The sequence below is a fragment of the Strix uralensis genome, chromosome 13 (assembly GCF_047716275.1).
Source record: "Strix uralensis isolate ZFMK-TIS-50842 chromosome 13, bStrUra1, whole genome shotgun sequence".
Classification (NCBI taxonomy): domain Eukaryota; kingdom Metazoa; phylum Chordata; class Aves; order Strigiformes; family Strigidae; genus Strix; species Strix uralensis.
The window spans coordinates 9,696,941-9,711,885 of NC_133984.1; the positions used below are offsets into that span (position 1 = coordinate 9,696,941).

The window sequence follows — 14,945 nt, forward strand, 5'->3', positions numbered from 1 at the left end:
CACTTCTACTTGAGTCATTTTTTTTCTTCTCTACCCCCCCACCCCCACAAAAAAACACTCTCTTTTAAATAGCATCATTTACACTTGGGAGCCGCTTGAATCTACTCTGTCACATAAATTACCATCTCTGAACTCGGCTGTCAGGAAGCATCCTCATGAGTTGACATCCATGGGGGGTGTCAGTGGAAGGGGATCGGTTTCATGGAAAGCAGGAGGAATTCAAGCGTCAAGCGAATACGCTCGTCCTCACATCACCTCAAGCACCGAGGGCATCTCAGTCCCGCTAGAGGCGAGCCCCGGCGTGACCTTTGCTCCTCAGTCTGCCCTTGTTACCCTTCACTTCAGTAGCTGCAAGGCTGGGTCTGACATCTGGAGCAAGCCCTGTATCTCAGGCAATTAGAGCCTGAGGCTCTAAAAGGAGTAGGGACTTCAGGGATATTATAGGTTCCTTACAGGGATAAAGGCCACAGGCTTTTCTCTATGCTCTGCTGCTTTCACCAGCTTTGATGCTGCTGCTGTTGAAACGAGATTGGCCCATCTGGTAGCAGAGTTGATGAGCTCTGCCAGACGGATCTGACTTGCTGGGAAGGGTTCAAAAGGCAGCACCTACCCTTTGTTGTATTTCCTGCACGCTAACGAAGCCCGTGTTTTCTGGAGCTACTTTTTATCCTTGTTGTATGTTGGTTTTGGCATGGATGCTTTTATTCCTCCCATTTGAAATAAGCAGGAGAACAAAGTGAATAAAATGCCAGTTCCCTTCCCCCCTAAAAAAGAGGGTAATACAAGGAAATTGCAAGGATGCATTGTGGTGCAAACGGTTGCAGTTGGTTGCTGCCAGGAGTTAAAACATGGAGAACTGAAGCTTTATAGTGTCAGTGGCTGGTTCCTGTCCGATGTGTGTTATCCTTTGGCGGCGTGCACGGGAGCCTCGCTGCAGCAGTATACAGTGCTCGGTGTGATGTCAGCCCCGTGTGCACACGTTTTTGGCTTTCCCCGTGGCCTCATGGAGAGGGAATTTTCAGCAATCCAAACATTGACAGAATCTGTATTTGTTGACTTGCAGAAAAGCCTAACTCATCCTCCTCTGGGCTGTGATCATGTAAGCTGAACTGCGATGACTGCTGCCTGTGCTTGCTGGCCTCCCAGCCCTGATAAACCTGTGAAGCAGATTCATTTATTTAGGCCCTGATTCAGCAAAGCACTTAAGTACACGCTTCAGGTTTTCTTCTTTCCAGTAAGATTGTCAGCCTGCTCAAAGTTAAGCATGTGCTTAAGTGCTCTGCTGAGTGCACAGCAAACAAGTGGTGGGGGCAGTGCGTGCTGCTGCTGTGCTCTGCTGGTTGGCATGCAGGCTGCAGAATTCAGGCTCCCGGTATTAAAAATTTATTCACCTATTTGGCTCCCCCCCGTACAGGAGCCCTAGTCCCAGAATCTAAGACAATAGTCTGTCCTTCTGCAGGAGGATGGGTTGTTTCTGAGGCACAGAACATTCCTTGTGTCTCGCTCTTGCTTGTTGAACAGACAAGTGTGCTCTTCAGGGTGTGGGACAGGAGGTTTTGGTTTCCATTGGCAGGACATTGGCAAGTATTTCTTCAGAGTTTTCTGTTTGCTTTTTTCCCCCTCTAAGAGTTGTAAAAGAAAAATATCAACCATGTTACATGTATCTGAATGTCTTGATATTTGTAGTTTAATGTTTTGTAGGATTCATTTGACTTATCTTCCATTAACATGGTTTCCTTCATCCTGAGGACTGAGCAGTTTAGTGCAGGCATGTGCCTGTGTGTCTGTGTGTACGTGTGTGCTCCTGAGCTACATGGGTCAGAGCAAAATGAACATTTGGTTTGTTATATTCTTTGGGATTTCTCAAGGTAGAAGGGCTGGGAAGTGGCAGATGTTACTACACTGTTTGTACATCTTGGTGTAACTGTGTGTTAAGTTCAGACCCACCATATTCAGGCCACAGCGTTAACAGACTCTCGCTTCCCTGGGAGTCTGAAGCTGTGGAATAGGCACTTAATCCACAAGATGGTTGTATTTCAGCCTGCTTGGAGCAGCTCCTGAGAGAGCATTCTTTCTAATCCCCACCCATATCTGACCTGTTCTAGCTCGTTTTTAAGGGCTGTGCCCAGCCAGTCCCTAGCTCCCTGCAGAAGGTTTCTGCACATCTTTTCCTGCTTGCTGAGCTCATTTGGACGGGGAGCCCACACTTCAGTGAATGGGATTCCTGTATAAATTTGCCCCGTTTGCAAAATTGGAATTGATTCAGAACATCTCTGTTCCTTACAAAACCCAGAAGACATGTGCATGGCTAGATGTGCTTTTTCCCCTTCCCTTTGAAGTTTAAAGCATGCTTAGCAAATCTGATGTTTGCAGTCTCTGTTCCCCACCTGATGTGCAAAAATGCAAAGGTCCTTCCAGAAGCATGGGTCAGACTAACCTTTGCACTGATGCTGCAAGCAGGATTGCAAGGATCTGGGCAGTTTTTGTTATGAACTCGGCTCTAATTAGCCTAGAGAATACTTGCAATGTAGTTTTAAAGAATGTTGTTTTTTTAATGTGAAATAATTTGATCTGTGAATCAAACAGCCTCTGTGCCCCACCCCCTGCTGCTGATGACAGCCTCTTCCCACACTACTTCCTTGGTAGCATTGTTTGACTGTTCCAGCTCCAGTAGGTTTCAGTTACTGATCAGTGTAATTGCAATAACACACCAATAATAAAAGAGGAATTTAAGCTTCCTTTTCTTGTAGTTGAAGGCTCTTCTCCCGTGAAAGCTTGAAGTCTTAATAGCAGTCACACGAGCAACATCCCGCGCCTGTCAAGTGTTTGCAAAACTGGGCAGCCGTACTTTAGGAAGATAAAGGGCTGGATTTTGGGAACTTGGAAACAGCCCAATCCTATCAGGCGGCACTGGTACAGCTAATATTAGAATGGGAAACTCTAGGGACAGCTTAACATTTTAGTGGATGCCAAGGAAGCCTTGAATAGGAATGCATTGAAAGTTGCTTGTTGTATAACACGAGTTGCTAGAGTCAGAGTAATTCGAGTTGCCTTTAGTCTGGTGGAAAACTACAGCTGTGAGCAATGAGTTAATTTTTTCCGTGTGTGTGTGTGTGGCTTAGGTTTCCCAGTCAGGTTTGCTTTTAGTTTTGTAGGCTCCAAATCCATAGAGGAGCGACTGTGACCCAGTCGTTTGTCTTCATGTGCCACCTCAGCCTGCTGCTGCAACAGCTCTGCAGCTAGCGATGGGTTAAATAAAACACCTTAAAAATGCCAAGTGGTTATGGGGCTGAGCTGTAGCAGCTCCTTCTGCTTTGTAGACGAGAAAGCCACCGGCTGCTCTTCCTGCCTGAACGTCTCCTACAGAAAGGGGGGCGGGGGGGGGTAATAATAAAATTTAAAAAAAAAAAAAAAAGGCTAAAGAGCAAAATATCCTTCTCTAGCGTGGGAGGGCTGCTTGGTGGACGCTGCTGGCCCTGCGGGACGCCTTGCCGGGGGGCGACCGATGGGCTCGGCCGGTCCCCGCGGGGCCCTGGGGCCGGGCCGCGGGGCTGAGGCGCTTTTCCGTGCGGCGGGCACAAAAACCCAGCGGCTACCAGCCCGGGCCGCTATGAAACGGTCTCTTTTATTGGTCGGCTGCCCGGGCCTGCTGCTGCAACGGTGAACGCCATTGGCCGCTTCCTCCTCCCATGCGCAGCTTGGTGAGGGAAATGCCCCCGGTACCGACAATGGCTGCCGGGGCCGCGCCGCACCGCCGGGGGCCGGGCAGCCCCGCGCCCGCCTGAGCGGGGGCCACCGTCGGCTCGTGGCTGATTCTATTTCTCTTTTTCCTGCAGGTTGCTGAAAAGTGCCTTTCCTGAAGCCACCGCTGCTTGGATTTCTGTCTAGGGCTGCCTCTCTCTGCCCCTCGCCCCCCTCTCTTTTTAATTCGGCGTTGCTTGCGGTTCGTGCCCTGACGGCAACTCCTCCAGCCTTGCCCTTTTTTTTTTTTTTTTTTTGGCTCCCCATTTACACGCAGTTTGCTCAGCCATTTTATTTTTTTTTCTTTCCCCCGAGTATGTAGCAAATATTTAAAAGAAAAGAAAGAGAAAAAAAAATTCAGACGTCCTTTTGCTCGTTTTGATGCTCGCGAACCGTAATTTTTAGAAGCAAGAAATAGAAGGAAAAAAAAAACCCCGAAGCTTTCTCCCCGAGGACCGAGACCATTCCACAAACTGAAGTGCTGCCAGCAGCATATGCTTTTTGCAAGAATAATTGAAACCATTAACTGGAGAGCACAGAATTCTTTTGAAAGTCTGCCAGTTATTTGCAAGTAACTTCGGCAGTGGCACAAAATATAACACTTATATTTTAACTTCTACAATTGCACTTTTAGGAGCTGGCCTCTAATTTGATTTTCAGTTGTTCTGATAAGATTTCTATTTTATGATTGGCTTTATGTTTAATTCTTGTTTAAACAAACACGATTTGACTTAAATGAAAACCTAAGTGCTGATGAATAGGAGTTCTACCAAAGCAACAAGTTAGTTATTTCTTCACGTTTAACTTGAATTCACTTTTTTACCCTTTTTTTAAAAAAAAGAAGAAAAAAAAAGATCAGCAGTAAATATTGCCCTGAAGAAGGGTGTGATTGCTTGCATTTTAATTTTTGTTTTTTAATATGGCTGTAAACGTTTCCCTGGTTCGTGATACAAAATGGCTGACGTTAGAAGTGTGTCGAGAGTTTCAGAGAGGTACTTGTTCTCGGTCTGATGCAGAGTGCAAGTTCGCCCATCCATCACGGAGTTGCCATGTGGAAAATGGTCGAGTTATTGCCTGCTTTGACTCCCTAAAGGTGAGGACTGTCTAATGCGTGCATTACCTAAGCTCACTTGCTTTTCCTTCTCTTCCGAATGGCTCGGCGTGCTGGGGTGTGGGATGTGCAGAACAACTGTTTATTGCTCTGTTTCTGCAGGGAGGATGCTGCTGGTGCAGGATGTAGCTTCTGAAATCTAGGCTGAGTCTGACATCAGGTGCAATTGCCTGGAGTGCCTGGCATCGCAGGGGGAGAGAGGATTTTATCCAGAGCGTTTTGCGATGGTAGCTCAGGTCTGATATAGCTATCCTTGAAATGGAGAATGAATGCACATTGTGGGCAGCAAATGAAACCGAAATGAGAAAAGTAGAGAACTGAAACCCAATGCTTTAATTTGTGTCCAGAGCACATTGGCTGCGCATTCGGTGCAGGGATCTGAAATGTGCTTTGAATAAGCAGAAATGAAAGCAGCATTTTAAGATAATGAATCAGCTTTATGTGTATTTCCTGGAGACGGAGTCGCAGATGCACTCTAATGCTGTCCTGTAGATGAGGAACAGCCAAAATATTTGGAGAGCAGTGCTCCCAGAAAAATGGGTGTTGGGAAAACGCTTTCTGCAAGGGACGTGCAAACACGATGGTTCTGCTAGGCCTGTCCGAGTTACACCTGAGCCTTTTTGCTAGTGCTCATTTTTGCAGAGTCGATTTTGCAGGCAGTAAATGGCTCTTGGTTGCTTGTCACTGTTGGAGCTCCAGGGGTGACTTTCAATTACTAAATACCTGGGGTCTGAGTCAGGGCAGGGGGACGGTGGGGTCACAGGAGGGGGAGGTGGGCATCTCTGTTCAGGGTCACTTCACCGTGAGTCTTGGGAAAGGAATGTCTACTTTTTTTTTCTTTTTCCCAAAAGTGTGGTTCCTCAAAGGTGTTTTAAATAGGATGGTAAAAACCCTGAGACAATATGGACAACTGATTACTTTTGAGAACTCTTGACATTATGTTAAATGTTTTGATCAGAGTAATTAACCTGTTTGAGTTTCTAGAAGGAATCTGGTAAATTTTACAAGCTCAAAAGTTTTCCCTTGAACTTCAACTGTTGCTTGAAAAGATTTGGGTTTATTTTTACAAACATAATGAGTAACAGAACTGGTGGAATTATGTGTGTACAGGTTCAGACTGGGGCTGGATCTGGTCTAACATGGGTTTACCCATTTTATTACTGTTTGTGGCTTCTTCGTATTTTCACTTCTGTTCCCTTTTACCAAGAAGCTCAAGCTTCCTATTGGCATTCGGCTTTGCTCTTTTTAATCTGATTATATGCAATGACTCTTAGTTATACGGTGACTTTCAAATGTTCATTTACATTGCTGGTTTGCTGACAGCGAGAGACAAAAATATTTTTATCGGAGGGGAAAAAAAGTCATGTTCTTTATGCCCTTGAAACTTTTGAATTGTAGCCAGTGGCAGTGCAGATAATTTGAATAAAGATGTTAATATGTTTACATTTGTAGCAATTATTTGTGAACTGAAAGGAGTGCTGCCCTGCTGTGCATGGTAGTACTGTGCCCCTTGCAGAGGTTGACTAACGTTTGCAGTGTCCTGGGGAGGTGTCCCCTGTGCTGCCCCCCAGCCCCTCAGCAGCTCTGAGCTGCGCTGTAGTCCAGTGTCACCTGGCGGGTGAGTTTTCCCCGTGTGTGCTGTTTGCGGTGCAGTGTCTGCAGCATGCCCAGGCTCTCTGTGCTGGCCCTTCTCTGCACGGCTGGGGCTGCGAGATGTGCAGGACCAAGTCTGTGGGCAGCTGGGGTTCAAATCCCACCCACTGGCTTGAGCAAACACTTCTCCTGCTTCAGCAGTGGGGAATGGGATGGGGAACAGCATGATGAGAAAGCAAAAAAAAAAAAAAAAAAATGCCAAAGGAATAGGGTATGATCTTCTACAGCTCAGCATGTTTCCGGTGTAACTGGCTGTTAAATAACGTTTTTGTTACAGTTTCCTCTTGACACAGTAGCAGATGCCCAGTATGTACTAGTTAAGTGGCCTGAATTTTCCAGTGAACAGATTTTCAGTATTTTTCAGGTTTAGGAAAGCCTCGTGGAGGGCCAACAACTCTGCCTTTGGGAAGTGCACCAGGAGGAGAGGTCAGACTGTGCAGAGGGCTTGGCCAAGGGTTCATGATGGGGCTGTTTCTGCACCCCACTTCTCAGACAAAAAGTGGGTCTTGGAGCAATTCCTTCTTCCAGATGGATACAGTAGCTCTTGCTGGGCAGAGCCCCGGTTCTGCTGTGCCATGGAGAAGTGCAGTTCCCCAATGCTGCAGCCTCCGTGTGTGCGCGTACACCATGTGTTTCCCAGTGGAGATAACCGCCCTGTTGACTAAACTCTGGAACAATGGTCTTTCTGTTCTTGGGCTGGAGCTGGGCTTTGCAAAGCCCTGTTTGCGGTGGTGTAGAGGGGCTCGTGGTCATAACGGTGGCCTCCCTTACTAGTGATGAGAGAGATGTTACGTTCTCAGACCTGTTAAGAAGAGGCTTTTCATGCCCATCCTGTGGATGTCTTTGTGTGCTCAGCCGCTGTTTCCCTCCGACAGCTGTTGAACACTGACCCTCTCTCCTGCGGAGGGCTCAATAGCTGCTTAGTACTCTTTTCATCTTTTCACGCCCTGCATTAGCAGAACATCTGTGTTGCTTTATTGGAGACAGGATATAGGATACTTGCAGCTAATAAGTTTTCCCGTTGTCTTGCAGTCGCCCAGGGCTTTGTTCAGAGGTTGCTTATCTGCATCCATTGTGTAGTGCTGTTGCTTGTTTTTTTTTCTCACAGACCTTTTAAGGCTGAACAATGCCTTCATACAGGAACTTTTGATAACCCAGCGTACAATGGCTTCACCTTGCTGGTCAGGTCACGCACAGCATCTATAGCTTACTGCATCTCACTTTTTTCTTTTTTTTCCTCAATTTCATATCGTAGCTCTGCCTCTGTTGCAGTGGTAAGAGCAGTAATGCTTCCAGAAGCAGACTGCCTTGGTGTGGGTTGTTTCATGGGTGAATGTGTGCTACCTGTAAGCTTGTGAAGAACACAGAGAACTCCTGAAGGTAATGGGGGGCTTCATTGATGCTCAGGTGGGATTTGCCAGGGCGTGCTCTGCAGGAGTGTTGTGTGGTTGTGCAATGCTTTGGCCATGAAATATTGGGTCTTGGTTAGGTTGGAAGCGCAGGGCTAGATCTTGCTGTCCTGAGCTGTGGTTGTTGGAAGGGGGAGTTTGCACATTTGTAGGCAGCAGAAGGAACCTTTCTCAAGCAGATTGATATGAAACTTAAAAATAGTTCCTTGCGAGAAGCTGTTCACAGATTTGAATCGGATGCCAAGAGAGCTCTCACTCTCTACTCGCGCTTCCCCCCTCGTTATTCTGGAAGAACAGTGTTGTCTGAATTAATTTGTGTGAATGGAAGGGCAAGCTGCACTGCTTGGTGGAGGGCAGTCCAGAGACCCAAGAGCCAGCCACCGCTGGGCCACCCCCTTTCAGAAGTGGCCACGAGGGCTGTGGGACAGTAGTCAATGCTCTGCAGTACCTCCTAGGCAGGTCCCATGGCACCTCTGAGATGTTCTGAGTGAAGGAGAGAAGTGTACTGTCATTGCTGTAAACCCAGGAGGCCTTTGGGTTCATTCATGGGCTTCATTCCTGGGCTTGGTGTACACTGTCCTGTGTATAGGTGGTGCTTTTTGCAAGGGTCAGGACATGGTTTGCTGGCTCATGGCAATTCGTACAAAGGCTTCCGTGGCACTGTGGTGGGCAGTCTGCAAGTGCTGATCAAGTCATTAACCTTCCTATTCAGGCTGGATCAGGCAGGCGTGGTATGAGCCTGTCTAATTCTTAATTCCCTGGCCAGCAAATCATTAGTTGTGTTCTTCAGTTTCTAAAGATGTCAGGGAGGAAAACAAAATCTTCTTTGGTCACTAGAAACACTAATGGAGCAGTAAGCTGAGAGATGGGGCATGAGGAGATAGTGACATATTATATAAAAATATGTAGGTAATGCACACCAGGTGTTCACAGAGGCTTTGATTTATACTGCTCACAGTTTGGGTATCTGCACTATGAACTCATAGCTTAAAAAAAAAAATTACAAGCCCAGCTTTGTGAGGCGTGTTGTGTTTTGGGTTTTTTGGTTTGTTTTTTTTTTTTTTTTTTTAAATTTGCTTTATGAATGTAGATGTTTCCATATGCAAATCGAAGTTTTTAAGAGTATTTTGAAAGACAGAAAATAGTGTGGTGAAAATTTCAGGGATGTGAATTTTGACTTTGGGAGGTCTAATTAGAAAAACATCGTTAAGCTATTACACATTTCAAAGCAGTTCTATATTAAAAAAAAGGCAAGCTGTCTGTGAACAGGCATAAAATCGAGTTAAAAGTACAGTTTTGTCTAAATTGTCTGTTTTCTAAAAGAAGTGTTATTATCTGGTAATAGTATTCAAAGTCCCACTGCAATTTAAAAAGTTCACTGTGCTTGGGCAATAAATGTACCATACGATCTTGAAACTGGTGTACCTGAGGCTGTTCCTTATAGTTTTCATGCTAATTTGTACCTGTTTTATGCTGACTTCACTAGAATTATTTCTGACTGTTACTGGTTTGCAATCAAATCTATTTTTTTTAAATTTAAATAAACTCCAAACTAGGAAACAACTAAAAACACCCACTAAACTTAGCATATGGTTATGCTTTTACAGAGGAAGACGAAAGCAAACAAAGCTGTAGAGATATTTTTGGAGACACTCTGACTGCATGTCTCAGCTCGATGTAATGGAGATGCAAATAAACCAGACTGAACAATGTTGAGCCAATTCTCACACCTTTGTGAGAAACCTTCACTGTTCCATTGGTCATTAAGGCACCTGCATGGTGGCAGCGTTTGGTGATGAGAAGTAGATTTGCAGCAGCTTTCTGTCTTGTCTGGATGCTTGTGTGTCTTACAGCACATCATAAGTGCTTTTTATAACTACTGAATCAAACATCTGAAAGCGGGGAAAAATGTATTTAGACTCAATTTATTATTTATAAGAACTGTTGCTATTGTATTTCTTAGAGTGGTACTTAGAGAAGAATAGGAGAGCTCATGGAAAAAAAAATATTTAGGCCTGATCCCTTCTTGTCTATGGGTTACAACAAGCTCCATGTTAGCACAGCTTAATTTAATTGGCACATGTGCTGCGTATACTCTCTGCAGTGTCTCCAGAAGTTTTTTGGCACAGCTGTGGGATGGAGACTACTGATGGAAAAGCTCACCTGACAGTGCCTGTGGCTGAGCATCTCCCAGGCCTGCCCCAATGTCTGGACTGCAGATGCTCTCTGTTGGGGTCAGGCTGGTTGCTTGGATGGTGTGTGACCTCCCTAGGCATGTTCAGCTTTCCAGGGAAAGATAGACCTTGTTGCTTTAATCTGCCGAACTGATTTTTCTGTAGGACAGAGGTCTGTGCAGAGCATGTTTGATTTATTTGGCGTTATCCATGGGTTTCTCTGATGTCCCAGCAGACTCAGTTCATTTATCTGTGACTTTGACAGCTGAACCATGACAGATGAACACTGGTGAATCTTGCTATTGTGGTTTAAAAGGTTGCTGCCCTGAGCTGTCCCCTTGCTTCTCTGTTGCAAGTTACTGCCTCTGCAGCAGGGTTAGCAGGAGGACAGAGTGCCTCGGATGCTGAATACGAAGTCTAGTTGAAGTCCCCTTGGTCCTGGCTCTGTGTGAAGGTGCTGGGTGTTGAACGCATCTAACTGGAAACAGGCTGATGTTACCTGGTGACTCTGCTGCAGGGACAGAGATAGACAGCAAGGGGCAGGAAGGTCTTATTCATTGCCAGCCATTTGCAAATATGTAAGGCAGTGTTCTTGGCAGGAATTACTTGTCTGTGCTTTAAAGCAAGCGGTGATTTTTGAGGTGTACTGTGGAAGGGGAAGAGGCTGGCTGTGTCCTTAGCTCTACTGGGTCTTTCTGCAGCTGAGCAGCCTCAGCAGGGAACACTTTTATCTTGGCCTTTGTATTTCCAAGGATGTGTGCTTTGTAGAACCTGGTGTTGTCCAGCAGTAATGTGGCAAGAAAGGTGGGATGTCCGTAAGTTTCCTGGTGCATAGTCCAGTTTTGGTGCTACCCTGGAGGGATGCTCCCTTCTTAGCTCATTGCTGGAAGAGTGGAGGAAGCCTGGAAGCACTTATGTAGCTCTGGAAACTGTGAGAAGTGAGACCCATCCCAGCATAGAGAGGTTCTTGGGGGCTCCTGGCAATAGGAGCTGGAGGGGCCACACTGTTAACTGCCAGTCTGTAAGTACAGAGGTTGCTGCCATCAGGACAGAGGTGGATGTTAAGAGCCTGTGAGGAAGCAGGGAGTTGTCTGAAAGGAAGTGCCCTCCAAAGCTATCAGTGTGACACTTGTAGTAGTAGCAGTAGTTAAATACTTGGGAGTTCACATTTTCTTGATTGATTAATCTTGGACAACTTCCTCCTGAAGGTGTTGCTCCCTCATATGACAGATTGCCTACTTAACAGACCTCAGACTCTTACTCATGTGGAGGGTGGATATTGAATGACTTTGGGTATTTGCTTTGGGTGCTTGGCAAATCTAAGCATCTGTATTGCTTTCCCCATCTAAAGCTGTAGGACTGTTGTACAGGCTTGGTCAACGTGAACACATTCATCAACTAATATCAATAACAGTGAAAGACACCTAACGCTTTTCTCCCTGTCCAATATGTTTTCCTGTGGAGAGGAGTATGTTTCTTCCCACCATCCTCTTCCACCTCTGGTGGATGCATCTCTTGCGTTGTCCCACACCTGACACCTTTGATGGCACAAGGCAATGAGACTCTTCCTGTGCCCGTTGCAGGGCATTGCCAAACCCAGGCCTGGGAGTGAGAGTCTCCAAGGCAGTCTTCTCGCCCTTGGGGTGACTTTGGCCTGATGAGTATCAAAACATCAGTGGGGAGAGACCCTGGTGGGTCTTTGGTACCCATCTTGCGCTGCAGGGTGAAGTCATTGAGACTCTTCTTCTCTCCCGTGGATATCTGTAAGCAGAGTGTCTTGGCAGCCCTCCTGGAGTCCCTGAGGGGTGGGCAGCCCCTGCTGGGGCGAGGCCGGGGTTTGACTCATCAGGGGGGTGCTGAATGGATCTCCCATCTGTGGCAGTGCACGGTCACAGGGTAACACCAGGTCTGGCCTTGTGTTTGTAGAAATGTCCTCTAAAGGTCTTTTGTTTCTGAACATGGAGAGGACTGTCTGTGCCCCAGACCTCCTGACCCCGTGTATCTCCTGAGGGCTTGCCCACGTAGGAGCAGATGCCTTTGCTGTTACCTGATGTTTGCGGGTGCCAGTCTCATGCGTGATGTCCCTGGGTCAGGTTCAAGAGGCTGGCAGAGGTGCGGGTGCAGGCTGGCACATTGGGAGGCACTCCCAGTGCAAGGGGCAAGCACAGGACCACTGTCCTTCTTTTCTTTCTTCCTGCAGCTAATGAATTTATTACAGCCTTTCCTTGGACCTCAGACTTGTGTGCATTTTCCCTTGAACATGTTGGAAAGCAGAGCTGTGGCCACAAATTTGTCCTGAGACCGCACTTTGGAGACCAGCCTCTTTGGGGAGACAGGCCAAGCAAATTCAGCAGTGGGGTTTTCGTGCCAGCCTCGCCTCCTCTCTCCTCACCAGCCAGCCCTGGCAATGCAGGGCCTCTGCTCCTGTCTACAGCTCATGTTGCCCCGGTCTTCTCTGTGGCGTGAGCAAACCACCATCCCCAAAGGCTAAAGCCAACAGCATTTACATTATTAATATCAGCCAAGAGTAACCTTGGTTTTCTGGTTGGGAAGATGATGGTAAATTGCTGACTGCTGCTCACACTTGCCTAAAAAAGCAGGAGAGAAATTCTTTTGGGATGTGACTCTAAACCCTTCTGAACTGCTGCGTGTGCTTAAGCAGATACATTTTGAAACCTTTTATGGGCATATTGCAATGTTGCACGGGCCGTGGCATGCCACCTCCTGCTCCCGAGGCTTACTTTCCTTTTTTAAGGGCAAAGCCCTCCAGACTGAGGTTCCAGTTCTGCGAAATACTTGAGCCTGCTTTTAAGCACTGTAGAATTCCTGTGGGCAGCAAAGATCTCCTTGTGCTGAAGTGAGCTGTTGCATCAGGTTTTCAGAGAGGGAAATGGTCTCGCCATTCTCCAGAGGGGGAGAACTGCCTGTGGTCATTCCCTCTGCCACCTTTGGCTTTCCAGTTTGGGAGAGTTTCTTTGCATTGCTCTGCACACACACCTGGAGCTTGCAGTCCTGCCAAGTCTGCTTGGATCTGCAAGCACAAGCTCTGTGCCTGTGACCCAGTGCAAATGCAGTGCCTGCTCTGCAAGCCCCAGGGGTTTCCTCTGCGCTGGGAGGAGGGAGGTGGGGTGCTGAAGCCCAGCTAGGAAGCTGCGGCAGCACTTGGGTTTACCCTTGCATGGCTGTGAGTCAGAAGTTGGCCAAGGGAGCACAGAGGGGGGTGTGTTTGTACAGTAAGCTTTGGCATCTCAACGGATGCCATGTTGCAAGCCATGGCACTGCCAGATCCACCTGGGGAGGGAAGTTCAAGCTTTACATCTTCCAGACCTGCTTTATAGCAGTAGCTAACACTGGGATTTAATTAGACACCCCAAACCTACAAGTCCCTATCCCTGGAGAGAGACTGGAGCAAAGAGAATCCTTGGAAGCATGGAGCCATGCTTGGCCTTGGTGTCCTGTCTTGCTGCTGTGTCAGTGAAGCTTCCTAGCTACTGCTCTTGCTCGTGGTTGCATTAGCCCAGTGAAGCTAGCTGGGGGAAAGGCAGTGGAAGATGCCTTCAAGGAGAATTACTCTGTACAAGCATGTGGAGTTGGTGGATTTCTTCAGTGGCGTAGCATCAGTTTGATGTAATCCCTTTGCTGACAACAGCCTTCTGCCTCTTGGTTCACCCATCTGAAGGAGGATGCAGTAACATGCATTTGTGTAATTGAGCTGTTTGGAAGCTTTAAAACGGATATAAACAAGATGTACCAGGCTTTCTGGAGAGCCCATCGTCTGACATCTCCCACAGAGCATTTAAATAAGTGGTTAGATTTCCAAGTGAGGAGCTGAGCTCTTTGAAAATCTGCCCCTATAAGTATTGTTATGCTGGTATTAAAATAAATGCTTTGAGGCACTTGTGTGAATGTTGCTCCATATGGGCACAGTTTTACTTATGGCTTATTAATGTTGTTTTATTGCTGTTCATAAAACAGCAGAGAACCAGGCACTGACCCCCTTCCTTGCCCTATGTAGCCTCTGATGCCATGTCTGATGATGCCCTTTTGATTAGAGGAAAGGCCAAGGATTTGGAAAACCAGCTTTCAAAGCCTTGTGATGATGCAGGCTGTTTTAAAGCATTGTAATGTCAGTCTTTGTGCCTAAATGCGCTTTTTGACCTCACAGGAGCAGTACAAAGAAAATTACTTTGAAGGCTGAGTGGAGCTGAGCTACTGTAGTAACAAGACTCTGGGTATTTTAGACAGATGTCCTAACTGAGTAACCATTTCAAACCTTGGCTCCTTCTAAATGAATAACTATCAAACATGGTTAGTTCCTCTGCAGGCTTACCTGTCTGTTATGAAAGCCCCCTCTCCTGTAATGGCAGTGAAAATATTCAGCTTAACCATAGCTAGTGTGTTAGGTTAGTACACATCTTTCTGCTGTCCATGCAAGAGAAAGTACATGGCACAAAAGTAATGCTGATCTCTGCTCTCAGGAGCCTTGGCACTTTACTTCCAGCTGTCTGAACATCTGGTTAGTGTTTGGCCTTGGTTTTGGGTTTCAGTGACCATCGTTATTCAGTGTCCCCACCATCAGAGGAGTTGGAGGCTGTGATGCTGGAGTGATAGATTTTTAACCTCTAACTCTGGGGTTTTTACTTCCTCCATTGGAAGCCAGCACCTGGGCATGTCTCTGTGCTGTTCTCTGCATGCTTGAGGTCCGAGCTGGAAAGCTGGGAGCTGGAGGTGCTGTTCTGCAACATTTAGCTTAGAGCTGTGGGGAAGGTGCATATTCCTGAGAGGGGACAGTTGGCTTGCTGGCCTGTGAGTGTACTCAAACCAAGCAATTCCCCAAGTTTGTAGTGAAATGTTACA

General features: G+C 46.7%; 1 protein-coding gene across 15 annotated transcripts in view; it reads left to right on the top strand.

Annotated features, from left to right (window-relative positions):
• Positions 1 to 14,945, top strand: part of MBNL3 (muscleblind like splicing regulator 3) — a 96,816-nt gene that overhangs the window by 29,478 nt on the left and 52,393 nt on the right. For 9 of the 15 annotated variants that reach the window (XR_012630720.1, XR_012630722.1, XR_012630721.1 and 6 more), the window contains exon 2: positions 3,837 to 4,834. The exons of 5 other annotated variants lie outside the window; for them this stretch is intronic. Coding sequence is in view for 5 of the 10 variants with exons in the window: in XM_074882719.1 (XP_074738820.1) it covers positions 4,661 to 4,834 (174 nt within the window). In the remaining 5 variants the exon portion in view is untranslated. Of the gene's footprint in view, positions 1 to 3,836; positions 4,835 to 6,386; positions 6,471 to 14,945 lie in introns of those variants that run through there. One more of the 15 variants, XM_074882724.1, reaches the window with a different exon arrangement.